The sequence below is a fragment of the Telopea speciosissima genome, chromosome 10 (assembly GCF_018873765.1).
Source record: "Telopea speciosissima isolate NSW1024214 ecotype Mountain lineage chromosome 10, Tspe_v1, whole genome shotgun sequence".
Lineage (NCBI taxonomy): Eukaryota > Viridiplantae > Streptophyta > Magnoliopsida > Proteales > Proteaceae > Telopea > Telopea speciosissima.
Window position 1 is genome coordinate 53,548,454 of NC_057925.1, and position 24,790 is coordinate 53,573,243.

Genomic DNA, 24,790 nt, shown 5'->3' on the forward strand with positions numbered 1-24,790 from the left:
ATAAAATATAAGAAAATGAATAAAACTTACCTTTGGTAGTAAGATCACCAACTTTATTGAATTAAAAACTCTAAAAATCACATATTTTGTAAAATCTTCGAGTCTTCTTCCACATTATGTTCTCTTGAACCTTGAGCGAAATAATCATTTTTTTTGAACAAGGAAGAAAATTTTCTATTTCCTTTAAAATTAAAAGTTTTAGTAAAATTGCAAACATACCATTAAATGGAAGAATATAAAATACAACATGAAATTTTACTTACTTCCCCTACTCATTTTAAGCTGAAATTATTCCAAATAAATGCTTATCTAGTCTTCTATCACATGGACTAACCCATGTATTGTCGTGTAGCGAATAGTGAAACCTTATACTTTACTAAGTATAGTAACGAGAAGAAAACCCGTAAAATTAATCCCATGTCACCTTCATGGAGATCTTTTCCCCATATTCTAATGATCATGGAAGGGGACAACTTCAAATCCACAATGGCGAAAACAATTACTAATGATCAGTAGTCACCGGGTTGAGAACCTTCAAAATCATATGAGCAGCAGAGAGAGAGGAAGCCACAACTAAGAGTGTCAATTCTGAGCCGGAACTAATAAATCGATTCAAAACCGGTTGTTCAAAATCGAACCAACCAGTAATAATCTGTTCAATTTTGGTTTTAAATTCTAATAATCAGTTCAATTCCAGTTTTAACTGAGAATCCATCGGTTGCAAATCGAAAAACCGAATAAATTTATTATACTATTCCTTATCAAGAAAGAAGCTTAAGGCAAGAAAAGAGAGAGAGAGGGAGTGACTGTGAATGAGAGAGAGTCGTTATATCTCTTGTTCACTCGCTCTGTCATCTCTAATTGTTGTTTTGTTTATGTAAAATTTGATAAACTTCCACTCTTGCAATGCCAAAATTTTCAGATTTTTCAGCACCGATACCTCTGTTTGTTGTGTGTGCAGATGCCACGGAGTTATTATGAAACTCCAGTAGAAAGAGCCTGTAAGGGGAAATCGATTAGCCGAACCAATTACTAATCATTTTGGTATGGAAAATTGAAACCGATTAATAATCGGTTTGGTTTCGATTTACATTCATTCCATCTTGAACCGAACCGATCTACATCCTTAGCCACAACATTTACTTTTTCATTAAGCACATTAACATAACCAAAATATTATTAACAGGACCAGAACCTGAAGGGCCAAGAATTCTGCAGTTTATTGATCCTCAACCTATTCAAACGCATCAGTGAAACCTTAACTTACCATTTCAAAGCTAACAACTCATTTTGTTACAGAGTAAATAAGAAAAGAACTGATTGAAAAGGTGAATTGGGGGGGGGGGGGGAGATAAACAGGTAAACATGGTATTGCATCAAAGAGCTGAAACACATCTGATGGAAGGTGACAATCGCATAAATGAGCAGTAAATGACAACCAAAATTCTTGCAAGGAGGCTCCTTGAACGAAAGATAGGGATAAAGGGTACCAATAAAGTTCGTAAGGCTTCTGCTTAGTGAACATATGCAGGTGAAGAAAAGCAGAAGCATGTCTTGTCCTAATGGAGCCGAACTTTCCGGCCATACCTCAACACCATCACAAAGTCCTTGGCTGAGGTTCCCACAGACGCTGGCACTCTTTTTGATGTTGATCCCATCTGTAGCCACAAATCCACTACGTTGTGCAGCTGCAATGTGGGCATGACTGGCTTCCCCCGACAGGTGATCTCAATCTATTGGACAAAAAGAACCAAGCGATCAGAATCATCCACAAATCTATAAACACAGCACCAGACTATCAACCCTAATTCACTTGCTAACCCATTGTTTTGTAGCTACAAATTTTGAAAGGAAGTTGTGTTCGCAAACATTTTATAGGTAAATTCCCTTGATAGTCACCCTTTTCTGAGCGATCTTCAGGGGTTCCTCTGGTAAAACCAGCCATTGCATGGGAAGGCCCCACCCCCTTGAATTAGATATGTCAAAGTTTCCAGATGCATCTCCTTTGTATAGCCCACCATGATCAGACTTGTAGGATCATGTTTTCAAACAGTAGAACTGTACTTGAATTTCTGACCCATTTCTAAAGTTTTATATCTCTATGACGAAAATAGGATTGGGTTGAGAAATACCAAATGGACAGATGATAACACATCAATAAAACTAATGCTATGAGGAATACTAGGGCCGTCAAGGGAAGGCTTCCTTGACATCTCTCCGAGATATTATCATATATCCCTCAATATGCACCAGGCCCAGCCCTAATTTCACCAAGCTGGGGTCCAATATAATCTCCAGGCCAGGCCCGGCTCACCCAAACACAGGCCGGACCAGGTCACCCATGGACACCCTGCTTCTAGTTGACTCAGAATATGTAAGTCTGTAGTCCTCTGCACTGATGTCACAAGTTAAATTGGTTTTGTGATCATGAGGACTCACTGTGAACTTATATCAGATTACCATTCTGCTCATTTTACGTACAGTACCACCAAGGGGACTAGGGGGGAAGATACAAGTCCATCTGCTAGGGACTGCAGGTGATTAAGAGAGGCAGTGACATGATACCCCAAATAACATTGACACGAGTTGTAGCATTAGCTTGGTTAGATTTTTGACTTATATATAATATAAGACTAGAACCAGAATAGGTCTAATCCCAGACAGGATCAATAGAAAGCCTCCAGTGAACAAGAAAGAGAACAATGGGATCTCAAATTGATTGGAAGAGAATGATGAGATCTCAAGTTGGCAACCACAAGAGAATTAATAAATAAATCCCACAAATGAGTAATCTGTTGAAGCTGCAATTAGGACTGACTAATCTTCTCCACAGTAGGATGAATCCCCAAATTTAATAACTCGATCAGAACAAGAGAAAGAAGAGATCGAACAGCTTTTAGGGTTTTGAAACCCTAGATTCCCTTGGATCGATGATGGGTTATTCTTGCAGGTTCGGCTGATGAAGTTGTGCCCTGGCAGCAACGAATATGATGTTGTAATCCACAGAACTCGATGAGAACAATCTGTTGAAAGAAATCCCAGCAACTTGATAGAACTCTTGCAATCGATTGGGGCAGAATTAGGGTTTGGAATCAAGAACAGATGGAAGGGGATGGGGAATGGAATGGGTATCTCACCCTAGGCCTCTCACCTATCCTCTCTCAGGACTTCAGCAATTGCTCAAAAAAATTCTGTGTTCATTCAATCGTGGGTGGCTCTCAAGAGCTGTTACATATATATAGCTTAAGACCCTAATGGCTGAACAAAAATTAGAAACTAAAAGTCTAATTAGGATTCCCAGCAATACTAGGATTCCTAATGAGGATTACTACTCAAATAGGAAACTAAAGAAAAGTCTAATAAAATAAAACCTATCATCAACAGCCCACGATTTTACTGCTGGTGTAGGGTAATCCCTACACCTATGGTGCTGCTGGTGTAGGGGAATCCCTACACCTGTGGCTGCATTTTTTTTTAGTACAGCCTAGATACATCAATATACTAACTGGTTTTACTCCGTTTGCAAGCTTTATTCATTAGGGAAAAGGAGAAAAAAAATTGACATGACCGAAACTAAAAGGCATGTAGGTCAAGGCTCATTTTTAACATTCTGACAACAAAATAAAACACCCAATTATCTTATCTTATCCTACCTACAATATAGAAATGGTAAAATACACACTAAATTCACTTTGGTTTACTTTCTCAGGTGGAGAAAAAGATGAACTCACCTCAGTTTCACTTTTAAGATCAAGTTTCTTCATGAGGTACTTATGGATAAACGAAACAGGTACATTACCATCCCTACAACATTAAAAGATGTTAGCACCAACATTTCATATGGAGAAAAAAATTGCAAAAAGTATTAAATAATGTTGTTGTAAACAGTATTGCTACCATATCTTGATGACACCATGTAAGCAGTGTCTTATATGTATAATCCAAATCTTGTGAAAAAGAAACACCACCCCAAACACCCCCCTAAAAAAAGCGGAGAAAAAAAAAAAGCCAAGTCCTGAATAATCAACAAAAAGATTGAAATAAAAGAGAGACGGGATTCTATGATTTGAGTAAAGAATATGAGTTTTTTCGAAGAGTTTTGGTGCTGTTGAGTAGTGCATACAGGATTGGTATCCCAAATCTAATTTCTCTTCTCTCTTCTTCCTCCCAAGAAGATTGATCTCATCTCTCTTCCCTCCCCTTCCATCAATCTGATTTCTTCCCATAACAATGCCCTTTCTTTCTTTATCTCAGATCTGATCACAGATTTGATTATTGGGCCTGCTTGCATCTGAGATCCTTAATCTATATTTTCAGATCGCATTGGTATCAGAGCTGAAGTCCTTGAATCTGAATGATGTTCGACCCTAAACTTATTGCTCTTGTGGAGAGGCTTAAGGAGATATTTGATGATGGCTTGTTGGAACTCCGATTAGAATCTCGACATCTTTGATCAGATTTTCGAAAGCTTACTGAAAGTACCAAACGATGCTGTGATAAAGTATGTAGTGTGCTGGATACCTTAGAAGACGGATCAGTGGTGATGGAAAAGGTGGACAAAGAGAGTGGCGATCAAGCGGGGGTGAACAGTCCGATCAAAATTGCAGTTGAAGAACTGATTGACGGTCTGATTTCAGTTGTGAAACCCCACGATCAGATTCCCATTGAAGAGGCGTCGTTTGCAAACGACCATCAGAAGATCGTGACGATTGATCATGAGATGCGCTGGATCATTGCCCCCATCAAAGTTGTTCCCTGTGGATGTTGTTCGAATGATGCTGATCCTTTCATATTTTAAAACTCGTGGTCGAGTTTTTCTCAACACTGGGAGAGTTGATGCAGGTGCACTGACCCAAACCCATTTGGGTACCCAGACGGAGATGAACCGGGTCCAATTAAGTTTTAGTTTTAATAGGATAATTAATTATTTATTTATTTTAGATTTATTCATTGGGTTTATCTAATAATTTTGTTTTAATTTCAGTTGGCTAAGCATTAAAAGAGTTTGAGTACAAGTTTAATTCAGTTTAGAGTCCAAGTTAAGAGTCCCGTTTGAGTTTTAATCAAGGATTAGGATTAAATGTGTTAGGAGTCTCTTATTTTATCTTTAAATACTCTTGTAACCATCGTTTATCTTCAGATTTGATGAATTGATTAGTTAATTTGTTTATCATAACGGTATGGTACAATAGCAATGGTCGTGTGACCTCTTTCTCCTTCCTCCTCCTTTTCTTCTTCTCTTTTCTCCCTGAGATTAGGGTCGAAGGAACCCCTTCCCTAGGCGACCCAAACCTTGGAGTATTACTTCCAGAATCTTTTCTTCCTGAGATAATCAAACTAAACTTTCAGATCTGATTTTTGTTTACCGCCAGGCTTAGTTGCAGGTCTCAAACCTTCTTTTCCATGTACTATTTGGGGCTGTGATTGGAGGATTTCAACAGGCCTAAGTGTTACGATGCCTTGCTTGGAATTTCAGGTTGACAAGAGCTCTATTGATTGAGATATTCCACTCGAACCCGGTCTTGTTCCATGGTTTTTTACCACCTCTGTTTGCCAGGTTGAAGAAGACTCCCTCAGCCCACAATTTTGGTTTTACTTCTTTTATTTGCCGAGTTTCCTAAAATACCCCTTCCTTTATTACTTAAAAAATCCTTCATGTCCCATGTCTCAACTTTGCTTCCAAGTTCATCCCTACACAATAATTCTAATTATTATTATTTGGTATCAGAGCCAAAATCCTTGATGATGATCGACCCTGAATTTATTATTCTTTTGGAGCGGTTCGCGAAGGAATATCGAGATGGATTGTCCGATATCAAATCAGATTTTCGATTGGGTTTTCGAAAGCTTACAGATAGCACCAACCGCTTCTGTGATAAAATGTGCAGCGTGCTAGAAGCCTTAGAGGAGGAATCTATGGTGATAGAAAAAGTGGCCAATGAGAGTAGCGATCAAGCGAAAGTGCACGGTTCGATCAAAGTTGCAGTTGAAGGCTTGATCGACAGTCCGATTTTAGTTGTGAAATCCCATGATCAGGTTCCCCCGATGTCGTTCGCTAACGACCATCAAGAGATCGTGACGGTTGATCGTGAGATGCGCTGGATCATTGCCCCATCAAAGCTGTTGATTGTGGATGCTGATCGAGTGATGTTGATCCTTTCATTTTATAAAACTCGTAATGTAGTCCTAGATAGGTAGGAGACCTACTAGGAGCCAAACAAACCAGGACCTGTTGAGCTGCTGGTTCGGTGGAGGCAGAATTGATGTTTTAGGTCAAATTTAGGGTTAGGGTTAGGATAATTAATGGATAGGTATCCTATATGGTAAAGCTAGGCAGGTGTAGGGGAGTCTAATGAACTAGGTTTTAAGAGTTTTGGATGGGTGGAAGTAGGTTAGATGGATCTGGGCAACAACCAGGATTAGTGTTTTGAAAGGTGGAGAATGATGGAATCTAGGGTTTATAATAACAGGAAATCAGGTGGTTGAATGGGCTGAATATTTAGGTCGAGTGTGGGTAGGGTGGAGGAGAATATATGTTGAACGTTACAACTAAATCAGATGGTTAAATCGGGAGTAATGGAGGTTTCCTAGTAGAAGTAGGAGAGAGGGGTAAAAGTGTAATTCCAGACAATCGGCTGGGTGAATGGTGCTGAAATTTGAATCAAGTCTCTCTTAGAGTTAGAATAAGATTCAATCAAAATTTTAGCAGGTTCTAACGGTTAGATTTGGCTGGGCAGAATTCTCGCAAAAATCACCTTGCATGTGACCTTCTAGAAGGGATGAAGAATAGTTGCAGGTTTTAGGGTTCTAATGGATCTATGGTTTTAATGATGGATGAGGACGGTAATAAGGATTGAGTATTGGCAATGGGAATCGATGGGGCTGGGTTTAGAGGATTAGGAGAAGAAGGGTAATGGCTAATAATGTCAAATACTTACTTGGAGTTGCAGGTCTTCAATGACAACAACTTGAAGATTAGAAACAGGTCCTCCTGATCTAAAAGATGCAAGGAGTCAACTGGAGATCCACCAGTCCCTTATAACAGATCCTCCCGGTCTATAAGACGCAAGGAGTCAACTGGAGATCCACCAGTCCCTTCACCTTGATATTACTCACAAGGCAACACTCAATAGAGCAAGACAGCAGCAGCAATGGCAGCAAGCAAAAGCTATTTTATTAATCAAATTCGTGTTCAATGCTTTGCCCTTACAACCTTATATAAAAGACTCAAAATTAGACTCCTACATTAAAAAGGAAAGGCCTAACCCAATCCTTAACCTATTAGGTAACTTAAATTGACTAGGAAACTGAAATAGATTCAAAATAGAGTCCTAATCCAGCCCCACTTAAATACTTAAAAGAAAACTAATAAAATCACTTAAATTGAACCACTGGTTCAAATCAGCTTTGACCGGTTCAATTTAAAACATTAAAAACATGAACATAAAACTAAGTATAGGACTAAACTATCTAATCCCGTATTCAACCTGATTATCCATATTTTAGGCCCATAAAAGTGGCTTATTACATAGAAAACCCATGGGATCAAAGGCCCAACATGTATATAACCTAACCCTAAACTTATTCCTAATAAAAGAAGCCCAATTTGGTGATAAATCTGCATCAACTCGTGGTCGAGTTTTTCTCAACACCAGGGGAGTTGATGAATGAGCAATTTCTTGGACCGGGTTAAATCCATTGGAGGACTCATATGAAGACGAACCGGGTCCATGGGTTTTTAGGTTCAGTAGGATATTTAGGAATTATTTTATTTGGGAAATATATGTAATCTTTTATTTGGGTAGGGATTTGAGCTTTATTTAGTCTCTATTTTTATTAGTTTAGGTTTTAGGAAGTAATTAGGAAGTTGATTTTAATTCTACTTCTATTCTAGACTTCAATTAGGACACTTAATTTCATTTTTTATAAATATGCTTGTAAGTTGTAACCGAATTCGTTGGGCAGATTTGATGAATAGAATTTTGATTTGTTTTGTTACCAGATTGGTACAACAGGGTCATGTGACCATGTCCCCCCCTCTCTCTTGCATCGTTTCTTCTATTCTTCTTCTTCTCCCAGTGATACCCCCTTCTCTACCATGTGGTCTCTCTCCTTCATTCTTCTTCTTTTCTGGGCAGTAGTAACAGCCCTTACAATTGATTTGAGTTCCATCGAATCAGCCCTTATCATCGAGAAAGTCTGGGGCAAAGGAAGCCCTACTTCAGGGAGACTTTACCTGTGGATTCCCATCCCAAACCTTACTGTATGAGTGAGTTGCAGAACCAAGTTTTAGATCATGTTTGCCCTTCTCTGCCAGTGGTTGTTTCAGACATCAAATACCTCTCACCTGTATAGTGTTGGGACTAATATATAAGCCCATAACTTGGGGATAATGTCAGTGCACGGGATTAATAGTTAAATTGAGTGTTTGAGTTAGATTAGGATACTCAATAGCTAGATAGAATTCTGTTTTGAGTTTATTTATTTTATTGCATGTATTAAAGTGATTAGGAGTTCTTTTATGAGTCAAATTAGGAATTTTAGGTCTATATATATGTAATACATCCCCCCATCAATTAGAGATGATTTGAATAAAGAATATGAGTTTTTTTCTAAGAGTTTTGGTGCTGTTGAGCAGTGCATACAGGATTGGTATCCCAAATCTGATTTCTTCTCTTCTCTTCTCTTCTGTTTTCTTCTTCTCTATTCTTCCTCCCAAGAAGATTGATCTCATCTCTCTTCCCTCCCCTTCCATCAAAAACTGATTTCTTCCCTTGACAACGCAATTTCTTCCTTTATCTCAGATCTGATCACAAATTTGATTATTGGGCCTGCTTGCATCTGAGATCCTTAATCTAGATTTTCAGATCCTATCACTCTTGAATTGGGACCAGATAATTTGGGCTAAGTGGTGGATGGTCCAACTATCTGGTACAACAATCCACAAGAACACCAATGTAAACAGGAAGGTTTGGGTAGGGGCTAGCTTAGTCCTAAGGCCCCAACTGTATGCTTCAGTTCCAGGACAAGCACAACAGGCAACATTTTGCCATCTGTCTCATATTTAAAGGATTAAAGCCAATTATCGAAGATATCACACATCAGAGATTCCATGAACATAAAAAAATAAGCACAATCACATGGTTGCTAGTAGTGCCTTCCATCAATTGGGACATTATAAAAGAAGATAGCAACTTAGAATTTCATCCCCCGAAAGAGGGAAGTGGATGTTGGGCAGTGGAGGAGTAGCAATTAACAGTTTAGAAGTCCAATTCAATGGGTTAGGGCGTAAAATGTTAAAAACTACAGCCAAAGTTTTATTTTAACATGAATGCATTAACACCTATTCTGTCAGTAACTTACTAGTCAACAGGTATGCAATACCACTGGATATCTAACAGGTTAACTAAATTGGACCCCTGAAACCTGAATAGGTCCTTTAACATGATTCGAAGGCCAATCTGACATTGACCTTGTAACAGAAATTGGACCCTGACCCTACTAATTGGGACAGGGGCTTGGGGGTAAGTCAGCAATTGGATACCCATTAACAACCACAAGATGAAACTCATCTTCAGTTTCCAATCAGAAAGCCTCCACCACACAGATGACTAATGCATTCTGCATAAATTAATAATTGAGTTGTGCAGATGGCAGAACTACATGCGATCCCAAAGTGACTCTATAAAACATCAACCAAGTGTAGGGCACAAGTACATTCTACCATGGGTCAAGAGTAAGTTCCTAATTTTTTAACTACTTTCCGTATTCGCTCTCTCTCTCTCTCTCTCCCTATTATACATTGCTCAGATACTTCCCCTGGTGCCTTGAGAAAACAAGGGATTTAAATCTCAATTTATGCTCTTTTGCCAATTCATCAGCCATCCCATTAACAGTCCTTGGATTCCAATGAAAAGAATATCCCTACCCCATGTTTTCACCTATGACCAACAGAGAAAACCTGCACGAACATTCCGAAGTCTGCTACATCTCCAATCTAAATCAATCACAATTCCCAGCTTTAATTTCAAACCCTGGTTCAAAGTCTAAATTCTCACTAAAACCCTATCCCTAATTTTCTGGATTTAGAGTTCACCAGCTATAAATCTTATTTCAACCAATTGATCATCTGCAAAATGCTACTGTTTTGCTTCTAACCCATTCCTATCAGCCCTCCACAATCAATTGAACATCAAACCAAATTCCCTTTAGATCATAGCAAACTCAACTAAATAAGCAGTTGACATTCCTCACCAATCCAGAGCTCACCTGATCAACCTGTATCTGTTAAATTTCCTCCTTTATCTCTTCATTATTCAATTAAACATTCAGGTCATGAATCTCTGTAGAAAATATATGCATCTTCAAGAAATAACATGCAAAAATAGACTGATGCTAATACGTAACTGAAGAAAACATATTAGTGCAGGTATAAAGGAACTCATCCTTGTGAACCAAACAGCATATAGCAGCATAAATAAGAATCATAGTAGGAAGGGGTAGGTTAAAAATTATAAAATGTTTCAGTCAGTACCTGTAGTGGCAATTAGGATGTGTTTCAAAAAGCTTTATTTATTTGGATGAATGCTTGAAAGAGTTATATTCCATCTCCATCGTTTCATTAAATTTATTAATGGCGTAGTTGAAAAGAATCATGAGTCATAGGTCTAGGTTCCTGAATCTAATGGAGAAAAGACCAAAAATAGGAGTCAAGAACCAAAGCAACAAGAATTACGTAGTATCTTCCCAACAAGGTGTCAAGGAGTTTGGCCTTAAAGCCCCAACTAAAGGCTGCAGGGATGGTTGAAATGTAAAGTTTTATCAACTGAACCATCCCTTTTTTACTAACATGCTTAGGTTCTACTTCTCTGACTTGCTGGGTTAGGGTCACAATCTTGCATCACATCATCTAACTCTTGTGATGCTGGTTTTTTTTCTTTCTTGTTAAAGCTCATGGAGCAGGTTTTCATCTGTTTGCTCAACACTTGTGGTGCTGGTTTTGTCGTCGGGATTTTTGGCATCAGAGTTTTGTTGTCAGGACAGCAAACAGCAAGGTACGGCAAAGAAATAGACTCCCCGCCCCCACTCAAATGGAAAAAGAATAAAAAGGTGATAAAAAAGGTAAGCCAAAAGGCTGTTGCACCAGAACACAATTCACTACAGAAAGTATCTGGGTGACATATCATACTAACACTTCTACAAACACAAAATTAGCATGTGACAACAAAAGAACCATGCGTGAACTGTTTATTATTATAGACCATTTTAAGCGACTACATTATAAGAAAACTAAAATGCTGAACAAAATTAAAGCAAGACTGAAGAATAGAAAGTAGGCACTGGGGCCTAAGGAACTCACTTAATCCTCAGGTAACAAGAAGGTATCTGTGGCAATGGTGCATCTCCTTCCCTGAAATGTTTAGCATGGTATTAGGAACTCCCCCTCCAAAAAAAAATATATTATTTCTATCTCAAAAAAACTACAAATCCCAGAGGAGATTATTTCTCACTGGTCTTCAGAAGCCATTAAGGAGAACCAGATTGGACTAGCTCTTCTGTCACGTTTAACACCCCGAGCATCAAGCACAGTTTGCGCAGACATGCCCAGCTCCCTCGAAGCAGATGCTCTTTTTCGGCTAATCCCATGGAGCTTTCTAGGTTTCCCAGATCCTGGAGGTGCAACAGTGCTAGTTTTGGTGTCCTGGACTTTTGATTTGTTTGCCTGTTCCTTAACCTTGCTTTTGGGAACATGCACTTCACTGTCAGAGGCAGACGGCAGTTCTGATTTGGCAACAGAATTTTGTGACTTAAAAGACTTCGTTCTATTTGCAGCTTCAACCAGGCAGTTTAAGGGTTTCCAGTCAACTTTTCCAGCCCATGGCTCAGTACCATTCTCCACCTCTTTATTGGGCAGGTGGTGGTTAGAACACTCGGCAATAGAAGAATTCTACACCAGTATAATAATGAAGCATGCAAAGTGTTAGTAAATGAAAAAGAAAAAAGAATAAATATATGGAAAAAATTATAATAGAACTATTATTTGCAGATTAGCATCAATTAACCAATACCCTCCCTTACCTGCCTTCTAGTTTGAACAATCTTGTTTAGGGTCTCAGGAGAGCTTGAGCTCCCTGGCTGATCTTCCTCAGCATCCTCCTCTTTTTTAACTGGATCCTCAATAGTAAAACTGGATCCTCGTAAAGCGGTAGACTTTCTTGCAACAGCTTTTGTTCTTCTTCCAGTCAAGCCAGTCTGTGTGGACACTCTGGGAGTGCTGACAACCAGTGATGAGAGTGATCTCTCCTTTCTTCTAACTGGCAATGAAGGTACAACTTCAGGTGCCTTAACCTTTCTCCTTTTGAAAGGGAAAATCTTTGACCTTACATCATTCAAATTATGGTCCGGCCTGCAGATTACAATAGCAATGCAAATTTTTCAATATACATGGGACATATAACAGAAACCTCTGATCGGCCAAAAGGAAGGGCTAAAAATTTAGTGATGGTCACAAGCTACCTGCAGTTTTTGGCAGTACTTAGTTTATGGAAGCAGAAACAGAACAAAAGAATCAGCCTACTCCGAAAACTAGGGCAAAATAAAATAAAAATACAACTTATCTGTATCTGCTATCGATTTGAACATTCTTTTAAGAGTCAGGAACTTGGGATTAACATTTCAATACAAAAACACTGAATGTTTATTTTAAATGGAAAACGGTATTTTAGTGAAAGTTGTGGAACAAACAAGCCAATCAGAGGCCAAAATCATACCCAATGGACCCATAACAAACTCATAGGCTCCTCAGTCCCAATGGGCCAGCAACTGGTTGTGCATGAATTCAACAGGCACCCCCCAACCAGGAGAGTCTGAGAAACAAACATGCAGTTTCTTTAATGAAGAAACTATTCACTGCCATATACAGAAGATATTTTTTTCAAAACTTTTCCATGTTATACAATTTCACTTCTTTAATCTATTTAAGTGTATATTAACTTTTACACAGTTGTTCCTGTTGGACATTAACACTCTGTACCATCATTGTTCTTATTCCTATATCAATTATTTGTTATTTTATGAACTTACAGCAACATGACCTACCATGCAATGGATTATCGTTGACAGGATAAATAGCTGATCACAAGCAGGTGGGATAAGGCTTAATGAGTTCATCCTTTTTTTTCTCTCTAATGTTTTTTGTCCTCTATCTTGTTCTAGATCAAGTTCCGCCCCCCCACCCCCCTTCTTGTCTTCTGATTTGTTATTTTTCCTATACAAGAACCATAAGGTTAGATTTTTATGTTTAACGTCCCCCAGCTATGTTTCTTAAAAGTCACTGTGCTGGATACAAATGGGCATCTGGACATTCAGCACCCATACTACTTAGGTAGCCAGCAATGATAACCAGTTTTGAGTGTGGTAGGGTCATGCTTCTTTTATGTTCACAATTACAGATTCATGTTTCATATGGTCCCCATAAAATTTAATTCTAGAAACCTTTGCAGCATGCTGCTATCTTTCATAGATTTCCAGATAATGGCTCCATTTGTTAAATATAAAATATTTTCCATACTGACAACTAAATTCAACTTATCATCTGAATACTCAGTTTATAATTATAACTGATAAGCTCTCTTTTTTTTGGGGGGGGGGGGGGTGTGAATAGCATACTTGATTTTTTTATTTATTATAATTTAGATTGGAAGAGAGAGCAAGGGCTAGACCTCAAATGACTTTGGGGGAAATAGTGAAGAAGACATGGATGGATTAGGGTCAACAACTATGGCTTTCAATAGAGTTGAATGGTGAAACAAGATCAATGTAGACAACCCATTTAGTTGGGATGAGGCTCAGTTAAGTTGAATTGAGTTGTATTTTGTTAGATGCCAGATAATCTAAAAATAAAATAAGAATAAGAGAGGAATAATAGGGAGAGAAAGAGGGAGAAAGAGATAAAATAGGATAGGGTTTTGCTTTATGGGTGAAGCAAGGGTGCCTGGCTTATTGGGAGGTAGCCGACCTCTTCTCGGATAATTCCAAGAGATAATTTAGGATTCAATAAATCAAAGTCTCTCCATTCCATTAATTATCTAATATATATAGCAATTACAAGTAGTTAAAACTACTCCCACTACGTGTTAACTACTAGATAGTCGTACAACTCACTCCCTACATATAAGTAACCACCTCAAACAAGTAATCACTATTAAATAACTACTATTAATAAGGAACCAATACATATTAAATAACTGCTACAAATAAGGAATTTGTGCACATATCATCTCCATTCTCCTTGAGTTTGGTCTAGTCCTCAAGACCAATTGTAGGAAACGAAAGACTGCACCAATAAAATTTAAATAATTCCCACCCGGATCCCAAATCTTGTTGGGATAATTCCCAAGTTGCTTCCGCCGATTGCAAATGGATATGAATTGGATGTTACACCCACGAACTCGTCGGTCCAACAATGCTTGAAGAACTTGATGAAAATCCCGTACGGACCCGGGACGGTCAATCTTTGCTGAACAAATCTCTTCCAACCACCCTTGTTTTAAGTCGTTAAACAGAGGAGGATACTCCAATATAGACCTAGGACGGTAGATTTCCTCCGTCGTGCCTGGCTCTGATGCCATTTGTTGCGTGTAAGATAATCTAAAAATAAAAGAAGAAAAGGAGAAAAATAATAGGCAGAGAAAAAGGGAGAAAGAGATAAAATAGGATAGGGTTTTGCTTTACGCACGAAGCAAGGGCATCTGGCTTATTGGGAGGTAGCCGACCTCTTCTCGAATAATTCCAAGAGATAATTTAGGACTTAACAAATCAAAGTCTCTCCATTCCATTAATTATCAACTATATATAGCAAATACAAGAGGGTGGACCTTGGTGCTGGGCTCTGATGCCATTTGTTACGTGTAAGATAATATAAAACTAAAATAAGAAAAAGAGAAAAATAATAGGCAGAGAAAGAGGGAGAAAGAGATAAAATAGGATAGGGTTTTGCTTTGTAGACGAAGCAAGGGCGTCTGGCGTATAGGGAGGTAGTCGACCTCTTCTCGGATAATTCCAAGAGATAATTTAGGATTTAACAAATCAAAGTCTCTCCATTCCATTAATTTCTACTATATATAGCAATTACAAGAAGGTGGAACTTGGTGCAACGGTTAGGTTGCTCCATTGTGACCAAGTGGTCACGGGTTCGAGTCTCTGGAAACAGCCTCTCCGCAAAGCAGGGGTAAGGCTGCGTACATTATGACCCTCCCCAGACCCCACAGTGGCGGGAGCCTCATGCACTGGGTACGCCCTTTATATAGCAGTTACAAGTAATTAAAACTACTCCCACTACGTGTTACTGCTAGATAACCGTACAACTCACTCCCTACATATAAATAACCACCTCATACAGGTAATCCCTATTAATAAGGAACCTAAAACATATTAAATAACTGTCACAAATAAGGAATTTGTGCATGTATCATATTTCTTAAAAATAATACACTTTGACAATTATTATTTTTTTAACTTATTTAATATCTTATCCATAATAAGCAATATTGTGATTATGTATATCCAGGACAGTATAGCGCCTAATATTCATCAAAATTTTGAAACTTTCTATATTTTGCATTAAAAAAGGAGTCAATATTTATATTTTTGGCAAATCCAAAACAAAGTATAACATGTCAAATTCGATTATGGATGTAGACAGAGTCCTAGAGAGCCAAGTAAGTTAACAAAATATCATATGTTGATACAGCATAAAAAAAAGTAGAGCACTCAGATCCGTACACTTGTACTTGCAAACTAACTTTAGGTAATATATCATCCTTTGGAAGATTATTTTGTTCCTTTTGTTTGGGATTTTCCCTTGTCTAGCCTTTGTGGCTGATGTGTTGTTTTCTTTTTTCTTTTTCTTTAATATAATTTTCTGTTCACCCAAAAAAAAAATATTTTAGGTATATAATGACCTTCATCAAGTAGAGAGAACCATAATATGCATACAGAAACTCAACAATATGTATAATTATATGCATAACATGTATGAAGTAACTGATGATATGTTATATATTTAGCAGAACAAGAAAAAAAAAAAAAAAAGAGCTAACCTGAGCTTCTCCACCGGAACACAACCCAGATCTATTTTGCAAATCGGACAGCAATCTACTTCCTCATCTGTAAGTTTCTCAAATATGCACTTCCTGCAAACTGATTTCAATTTAAAAAATACAAGTATCAGATATTGACCATATAGAGTCTACAACAACTTCCGAAAGGATGAATCTTGAATATTCAACTTGATATATGATTTACATCAACATTGTAAGGGATAAGGTACTTAATTTGCCTCTGATTTGTTAGTTAAAGGATGGAAGAAGGAAAATGGTGGGAAACTATAAAGAGGAGACACATATTAGTGCATGACAAGTTCAAAACTAATTCCTGAATTCAACTACTCCTTAGAGTCTATTTGGATGTTCATAAAACAACAGAATGAATTGCAATCCAACAAGGCATTGCCCACACAAAATGCTTACGAAAACATAAACCTAGATCCCTTCCCACAAACTTGTAAAGCTGCAACAATCAAGTTGCTTCTACCAGGAAAAGTGTGCAGAAGGTTCCTCTTATTTATGTTGACTTCTCCTCAGATCTATAAACTGATTCCATTTGAAACACATATTAAGGAGTAAAAAGGAAAAATCAGAGATACCTAGTTAGACATATTCCAAACAAAAGGAATCACAACATAAGAAAAAGTAGATTGACCAAAGTTCCAATTTTCCAAAATTCGCTTGTGAGAGAAAATCCACCTGAAGGGAAATGTATTGACCTCAAGCTGTTTCATCTGTCAAAATTAAATTACTTTGATTGGTGTTTCAACTGTAAAAATGTAGGAAGTTTGCATAAGTGGAGTGGAACCATGGGAGGAACAGCATTTCACTTCAGAACCAAGAAGTATGATTAAGAAAAATTGAATCCCTACTCGTTCTACTAACTAGATCCTTTTCCAGGATACTTTCTTGCATTAATCGTTACCACTTACCACAAACAATTTCTATTTTCAAAACACACCACCAGTTTCAAGTGTTCGTTTCTTGTCTTCATGGGTACATGCTTGATCAACGAATTTCCTATTAGCAAAACTATTTTACAAATACGCCACCCGTTATTACATTGTAAACCACAAAATTAGAAAGTTAAACACCCTGAACTCACATTTGCTCGGAACCAAGTTCTCTTCGATAGTCATTAATGACTAAGAAAAACGACACTGGTTTCTTAATTTTGGTAAGTTTAATCGTATCAGCAGGTCGAACGTAGCAAAGATGATAAAGCAAAACAACACCTTCTCTCGTAATCCCTTCCCCTTTCTCTAGCTAAGCCTCAATTTTGTAGAGTATGAGAAACCCAGATCACGATAACGCGTAATACGACAGACCCATATTGCAATAATGCAAAATACGAAACACCCAGATCATAAAAACGCAAAATATTAGAAACAAAGTTCATGTAAGTTAACAATACGAAGGAACAGAATCAAGAAATAGATTGAAGGAAACAAGATTTAGAAAATGAAGAAACAGAGGTGAGAGACTCACACGTATGAAGGCATTCCGATATGGTGGTAGCGTCCCTCAATAGCTTGTGACAGAGAGGGCATGTCATGCACGAAGCAAGAGTGGCCTTCCGAACCTTCACCACCTGACTCGTCATCTCCCAAACCTCGCAACCCGTCGGAACAGTTTCACGAACGTACCAATAAGATGCATGTAATCCATACACAAGAAAGAACGAGATTTGAGTTCATATTCCCCTCTCTGCAACAGCATTCAGAATGATAAACCATGAGAAATCACGAAAGAAACAGACGACGAAAAGACAAAGAACAACGCAAAAGCAAAACCAATTGCTTGTTCCACACGAGGATATATGAGTTTATACTCTCGATCCGTCGAGGGAGTGAGATAAAAAAAAAACACAGATTTTCGGCGGTGATTCACGAATGAGATTGAATTACTTGCGAAAAATCGACGTGGGTTTTGTTGGATTTGGACAAACAAGTCGTGGATGATCCGTTCGAGGCTTGGAATTGAGAGATTCGACGAAATAGCATGGACAAAAGAGAGGTTTTTTATGAAAACAACCAACAAGTTTAGAGAGAGAAAGAGAAAGAGAGAGAGAGAGAGAGACAGAGCTTCTCAGATAAAGTGCGCCGTGGGTGGACCGGCTAGTGCACTCCACGAGTTTGAAACTTCTACCTTCTTAAATACTCTCATGATTTCGCCGTTTCGGCGGACACAAACGTGTCTCCCAGGCGCATGCTAGTGAGGACTTCAATGTAAAACTGGAGAAAACTGCAGGGAACGCTAGGGGTTAAGGTCCCTGTACGTGTAGATATTCTTTTCTAGAGATGGGATTTAAGAAAGTCAAAAAAGCAATCTGGTCTGTGAAGTCTTAGAAGTTAGAACCAAACTTTGAGAAATCTAGGCCTTATTAAGACTTGTAAGAAAGAGTTTTCCATTAAATGGAGCGTGGATGTGAAGGTTGGGATCAAAGATCTCATCTTGATCATTGAATTAGTATCTGTGGAGGCCACTTGTGTGACTTATCTGATCATCTCTACTTAGAATCGTTTGATCTTGTCTGGATGGTTTGATGTGGGTTTTTTTTATCCTAAGATGTATGTGTGGTATTAACACTGTAGTAACTCTAGCTTTTGTTTCAGTTTCATCCTTATCTAACAACTACCTGCAAAGATAGGTGGACGTGGCACTCACCTAAAGTCCTACTACACCTTGTGGGGCCATAGTTGAGTATTGTTAAAACACCGTATGGAACACTAATGATTGGTTTGATTTTGTTTTTTGGACAAATAAAGTTGGGCAATGTTTTCTGTACCGCAGCACACAAGTCAGGCTCATCCAAACACATGGAGCGGAGTAGGGGTGTAGGGTGTTCATTTTGCCAACTCCCATGTAACTGGGTGCAGCCTCCAGTTCCGGCACAGTGAACATTTTTCCAAAAAGGTTTTTACTTATAAGAACGTGTAGAACACATGGATTTTAAATTGGGGTGCCATTCTCTGTGCCACAGCGCAGGCTACGCCTAGACACATTCTCCCTTTTAAATTACAAGTTTCTAAAAGTCATGGAGATAAAATAAGCCAAATAGTCCTACACTTCAAAGACCGAACCCTTGAAAAGATCCTCTGCAAACAGTGGGATCCACATTAACACTAAGACAAAATGTGGACTCCTTATTGGCATCCGGCTCCTCTCCTATGGCCTACCCTACCTCCCTCCCTCCCTCCCTCATACCAAACATAAATAGGGGCAAAATGACCATCCTAACCCTTGCTTGATCACCCTGTTCGGGTGGGATCCACCCCTGTTTGTGTCTAGTAGGAAGGAGGGAGGTGGGGTAGGTCATAGGAGAAGAGCCAGATCCCTCTTTACTGATCGAGCAAATCTATGTCTCACCTTCTCATTGGTGTGATTTCTTGCTCTGATATCGTGGGAAACCTCTACCTTAATTGATATATCGGATAATTTATAATTGATGTTGGTTGGAATGACAATTAGGTGGAACGTTTTCTTTATCATAAAAAGCATCAAAGCCTCCCCTTAAAGGTTCATAAATCAGTAAATCAATGGTAAGTGAAATTTGAAAAAAAGTTGGGAGAGGAGGGAAGGAAGGATAGATATTTGGATACGTTGCTTCCATCGCACTTTGCTTAAGGAGAGGGCTTTAATGTAGGGGGAAGGTTGTGAAAAGGACTTTTAAAGGGGGGAAATAAAGATAGTAAGATTTGGAGAAAGAATTAGGATCACTTCTACTTTTTTTTTTCCCTGTTTTAGAATGCAGTTGTTGTGGATGTTTTCACTATTGTTTGGTCGTTGGTGTGAATTGGGAAGAACTCTTTAAATACAAAAAGGAAAAGTTTATGGAGATCAGATCAAATACACCAAGAGTCGAAGGAGGAATGTACTTTTTCTTTAAAAAAAAAAATGGACCTTTTCTAGGGAAGGGTTTTCTAGTGAACCCAACTAGATTGGTACATTTGATTTATACATATTCATTATCACGCGGCAAGTAACTAAATGAGGTGAGGCTGAAATATTATGGATATGAAGATCCAAAAGGTAGAGAGCGGGCTTGGTGCAACGGTAAAGGTCGTTCCATTGTGATCAAATGGTCACGGGTTCGAGTCTGAAAATAGTCTTTCAAATAGGGATAAGGTTGTGTAAATTATGACCCTTTTTAGACCCCGACCCCCACAGTGGTGGTACTTTTGCTCGATGTCGACAAGACTTTCCTAGCTAGGGAATCAGCAACATTACCTTTTATGACTTCAAATTAATAGTTTTTTTTTTTTTGGTAAATAATTTAATAGTTTATTGGATATTTTAGAAGAGCTTTGATGGTGGGGGAAATGGATCTAAAAGAGTTACATTTTATCTCGCAATGGCGGTACTTTTACGTTCTCCTGTGTATGAGCCTGTCCATTAAGGAGACCTAGTTTATATCATATTATTAACATGGATAATTGGAAACAGCAAATATGGGTGTATATATAAAGGGCTGGGACCCAAATAAGATTTTTTTTGGGGGGTAAATATAACTAACTTTATTGATGGAATCGTGAAAGACTCATGGTAGGGGAATAAACAGATTCCGTAAGCCATGGAGTGGAAATCGATCAGCTTGTCTTACACGCTGTCGACAAGACCTTCCTAGCTAGAGATTCAACAACATTACCTTTTATGACTTCAATTTAATAGTTTATTGGATATTTTTTAAAAGTTTTGGTGATGGGGAAATGGGTCTAGGAGAGGTACATTTTATCTGGTTGCATGGCTGAGAGAGATCATTCAAATGAAGATATGTGGGACTTGGGATATACTTCTATCGTACGGACCTCAAATCCCAACCTATAATAACATCATCAAATTAAGGGTTTTAAATTGAAATTGGAATAAACAATCGAAATCGAAATTGAAGTGAATAAATTTGGTCTAAATTCATATATGAAATATATAAATCAAATAAATTCGATTGTGGAATGTAGGAACCGAATAGAACTTAATAGGACCGAATTACGAACCAAATTTAGGCCAAAATCGAACTGAACCGAATATATTTAATTTGAATGCCAAAGTTCAAAACAAAATCTGTATTCAATTTGGTTTCGGTTCACACTAGCATTCCCTTGGATCGAACATTGATTAGGACATGGGACTGTCGTACTTAGGTCCTTGATGCAATCCCCTTGCCTCCATTTCTTGAGCATATCTTGTGAAACCAAAATTCATATATGCCCAAATAAATTTATTACTAAACATGATTGCATAACATCAAATCGCCCCTCGAGTAACATGATCAAAGTTTTCATCACAAATTACAATGGGATGATTAACACGGAGTAGTTTTAGGTAATTGTCTAAGGATGGAGAGGGATCTTTATCTCCTCCAGTTCCCTGTCTAGTCCAGTTCCCTAGTTCCTCTAACATTGGGGGGGGTGGAATGACCACTCTACTCCTGTCCGAACACTCTGCCCAAATGGGGTCCACCACCCTCTATTGGAGGAACTGGGGAACTGGGCTAGAGATAATTTTCTGATGGAGAGAGTCCTTCAAACTTTTTTTTTATTTATGGGAAAATAAGATATTTATATTAAACCGAGAACAAATTTACATTTAACACATAAAGAAAGGGGGAATTAGAGTTTTTGGCTTTAAGAGCCCAAAAACATAAAAGGAAAATTAGGTTATCATCCTGACTACAACAAAAAGAGACTTCTGTAGACATATCCACAACTAACTAACATCAAGATTTCATAAACAACTGTAAATATTCATATCCTGAATCCATGTAGAAATATTCTTTATAATGTTGATTGGGTTTAGGGAATGTGAAGGAAAATATAATGACTCCTAGCATTTCAGAAGAAATAACATATAATGGGAAACCACATATAAGAAAGTATTTTTGGAGGATGCATAGCTATTAATGGTCATTAGTAGACTGAAAATGCAAGGCAGTGGCTAAACAAGTGAACTATTAGGTATGTGTCCTCAGAAAATTATCTCCTCCAATTCCCTGCCCGGCCCAATTCCCCTAGTGCTTGTAATAAAGGGGTGGACCTCACCCGGGCAGAGTGTTTGGGCAAGGGTAGGGTGGTCATTATAGCCCCCTTTATTATAGGCACTGGGGAAATTGGGCCGGACAGGGAATTGGAGGCGACAAAGATCCATGTGTCCTCAGTTCTCCAACCTCCAATTAATTATATCTATCTACCTTTTCCTTCTTATTTAATAAATGAAAGGACAAATCGTATTGGCTTTCAATGCTCTGATATATACATACATGGAAAACAAACGCTAATCTGTCGCGTGGTTTCTATGTCTAGACATAATAAATCAATGCCTTTATGCACAAAAAGGTTGTTCAACCCCCAATGAAATAAAAAATCGCATCCATACCAATGCCTTTGTATGCACTATCAATGACTACCATGCTGGTGCAGCGGCTACATGACCGGTTAGCGTTCTCTTGCCCATATATATATCAAGGGCAAGTGTCCTTTGAGCCACCAGGGTACCCTACACCCTCTCATAGACAACACAATACCATACATTAGAGTACAACAATGTCATTTCACATGAGGAGGAAAGAGATAGACACAGAAGTGCTAGTGCACCCTATCCTAGCGGCTAAGAATACATTTTCCTTAGTTTTTTTATGGGGCGCTGTTCTCTGTGCCGCAGCGTAGGCTGTGCCCAGGCACATGGGGGTGGGCGCAATGACCACCCTGCCCCCCTGAATGGCAGGCCCATGTGTCTGGGCACAACGTGCGCTGCAGCACAGAAAACATTCCCCATTTTTTTTATATATTTTTAGAAAAGAGAGAAAAAGTGAATTAAAAATTATCTACGAGTAGATGTAGGACACCCGGTGGCTCAGATACACTTTTCCCTATATGAAAACATGAATATCAATCTAGAGACCATAAAATTTAGCAAACAAATTTGGGTTTAATGAGAGGTTTTCCTACGTAACTTATTTTTATCAAGTTAACTCAAAATCTTTATAGGCTGTAAGTCCTTAATTGTAGTCCATTTGAAATACTAACTTAACTCCTAAATCTAAGATACTAAAGTTTTCATCAATCTTTTTTTTTTTTGGGTAGAATTTTTACCAATCTTTTCACCCACATCCTATAAGTAAGGGTAAATCTTTACCAACCCCACATGGTAAAATGACTTTCCTCCTCCCTCCACCCAAAAAAACTAACTTAGAGAGAAAGGTTAAGGCCTACTTACGCTACCGTTGCCACCCTAGGGGGAGTATTTGGACCATAGTTTTGAAATAGAGACTGATATTTGATAGGTTGGGACCATAAGCCAAAACTATGGTCCAAGTCTCCAAGTGATTGGACCCTAATGACCTAACTTGGTCACCAGTCTTGGACTCCTTTGTGGAGTTATTTAGTTGAAGTAAAGTTAAATTAATTGGCATGCGAAACATGTTGGAACCCTCATATAGAACAAATAAGATTTGAAAATCCTTCAAGCATATTTAATTCAAAGAATGAAAATAGTCATTTTAAATAAAATATTACTCAACAAGAAAAGAACAAATAGATCGATAAAAAATTTGCATTACAAGCAAATACATGCAAAAACGTTTTCATTGGAAGACATCTCAATATGTGGTAAACTTATATTCCAATCATAAAGGCGTATTCAGTGCTTGAGGCTCTCGCTACTGTAGGGTTTGAAGAGGTTCATAATTCATGCAACCTTACGTCCTTACCCCTGCTTCCTACCTAGGGAGGAGGTTTCTAGACCTGATAAGTAAAACTATATTTTAATTAGATTTCACTTAATTTCCCAACAACAACATAATTATTGACCAATATATACAAAATATTACATTTTCTTTAATAAAACCTAATAAATAACCAAATACACCATCATCAAATTCCGTTCCTCCCTCCCCTCCCCCCTCTTTTTTTTTCTTTAAAACAAAAAGGGGTAGGGTGGATAGAAATAAATCTCATAATCCCCTACCTAGATAAACAGTATAAATGTCATCCTGCCTATCCTAAACAATAAAAAATCTCTTCCCTTACCCTCCAGATGATGGGCTGGTCTGGAGGGTAAATGGGTTTTACACTTACAACCCTACAATGGAGTAGCAATGTGGGCACCAAAAGGCACAGCAGAGGGAGGACTAAGGAAGTGTGCTTGTTTTTTACAATACCCTACTACATTGCTATAAGAAAGGAGTGATCTGCCCTGTGTTTCCCTTATTGTTGATTCTTGACACATTCTATAAGATGCAGTTAGTTAATCATTTCCATGTCTCACCCTTATATGTTTTCTGTGTCTAAATGTTGACTTCCTAAATATCTTTCTCATGACATCTTTGTTGGAGTTCAAAATATATGTACAAGAGTTGTCTAATTCAGTATTTATCCAGTGAAATTCCAACAATTTCCATGTGGAGATATAAATCCTAAAATTGGTTGAAAGTTCAATTTTTCCACCTTTAGGGTTCCTACAGTCTTGGCATTAAACAATAAGCTACAATTAACTGGAAAGTGATAAAGGAAAACACAAAATTAAGACCTCAAAAGTCTTCTGCACCAAGATTGCAATCCAAGGGGGAGCAAATAAATTGAAACAAATGTCCACGTTAACGCACACAAAGCGGGCTTATTGTGGATGTATTCCCATCTATTTTCAGAATAGGTGGTGCATTGATCACAAAACCATGACATATGTAGACC

At 38.1% G+C, this 24,790-nt stretch overlaps 1 protein-coding gene across 4 annotated transcripts; it reads right to left on the bottom strand.

Annotated features, from left to right (window-relative positions):
- Positions 1-1,222: 1,222 nt before the first annotated feature.
- LOC122643982 (E3 ubiquitin protein ligase DRIP2-like) lies at positions 1,223-18,167 on the bottom strand. 4 transcript variants are annotated; one of them, XM_043837569.1, is made up of 8 exons: positions 18,014-18,167; positions 17,595-17,813; positions 16,101-16,200; positions 12,079-12,406; positions 11,511-11,947; positions 11,360-11,410; positions 3,732-3,804; positions 1,223-1,733 (listed from the first exon to the last, which is right to left on the bottom strand). In XM_043837569.1, the coding sequence occupies exons 2-8, from the start codon at positions 17,707-17,709 to the stop codon at positions 1,560-1,562; spliced, it is 1,278 nt and encodes a 425-aa protein (XP_043693504.1). In that variant the 5' UTR covers positions 17,710-17,813; positions 18,014-18,167; the 3' UTR covers positions 1,223-1,559. The 4 variants fall into 4 exon arrangements, with proteins under 4 accessions (XP_043693504.1, XP_043693506.1, XP_043693507.1 ...); XM_043837571.1 differs by having other exon boundaries at positions 17,595-17,819; positions 18,019-18,154; XM_043837572.1 differs by having other exon boundaries at positions 18,029-18,152.
- Between the last annotated feature and the right edge of the window lie 6,623 nt (positions 18,168-24,790).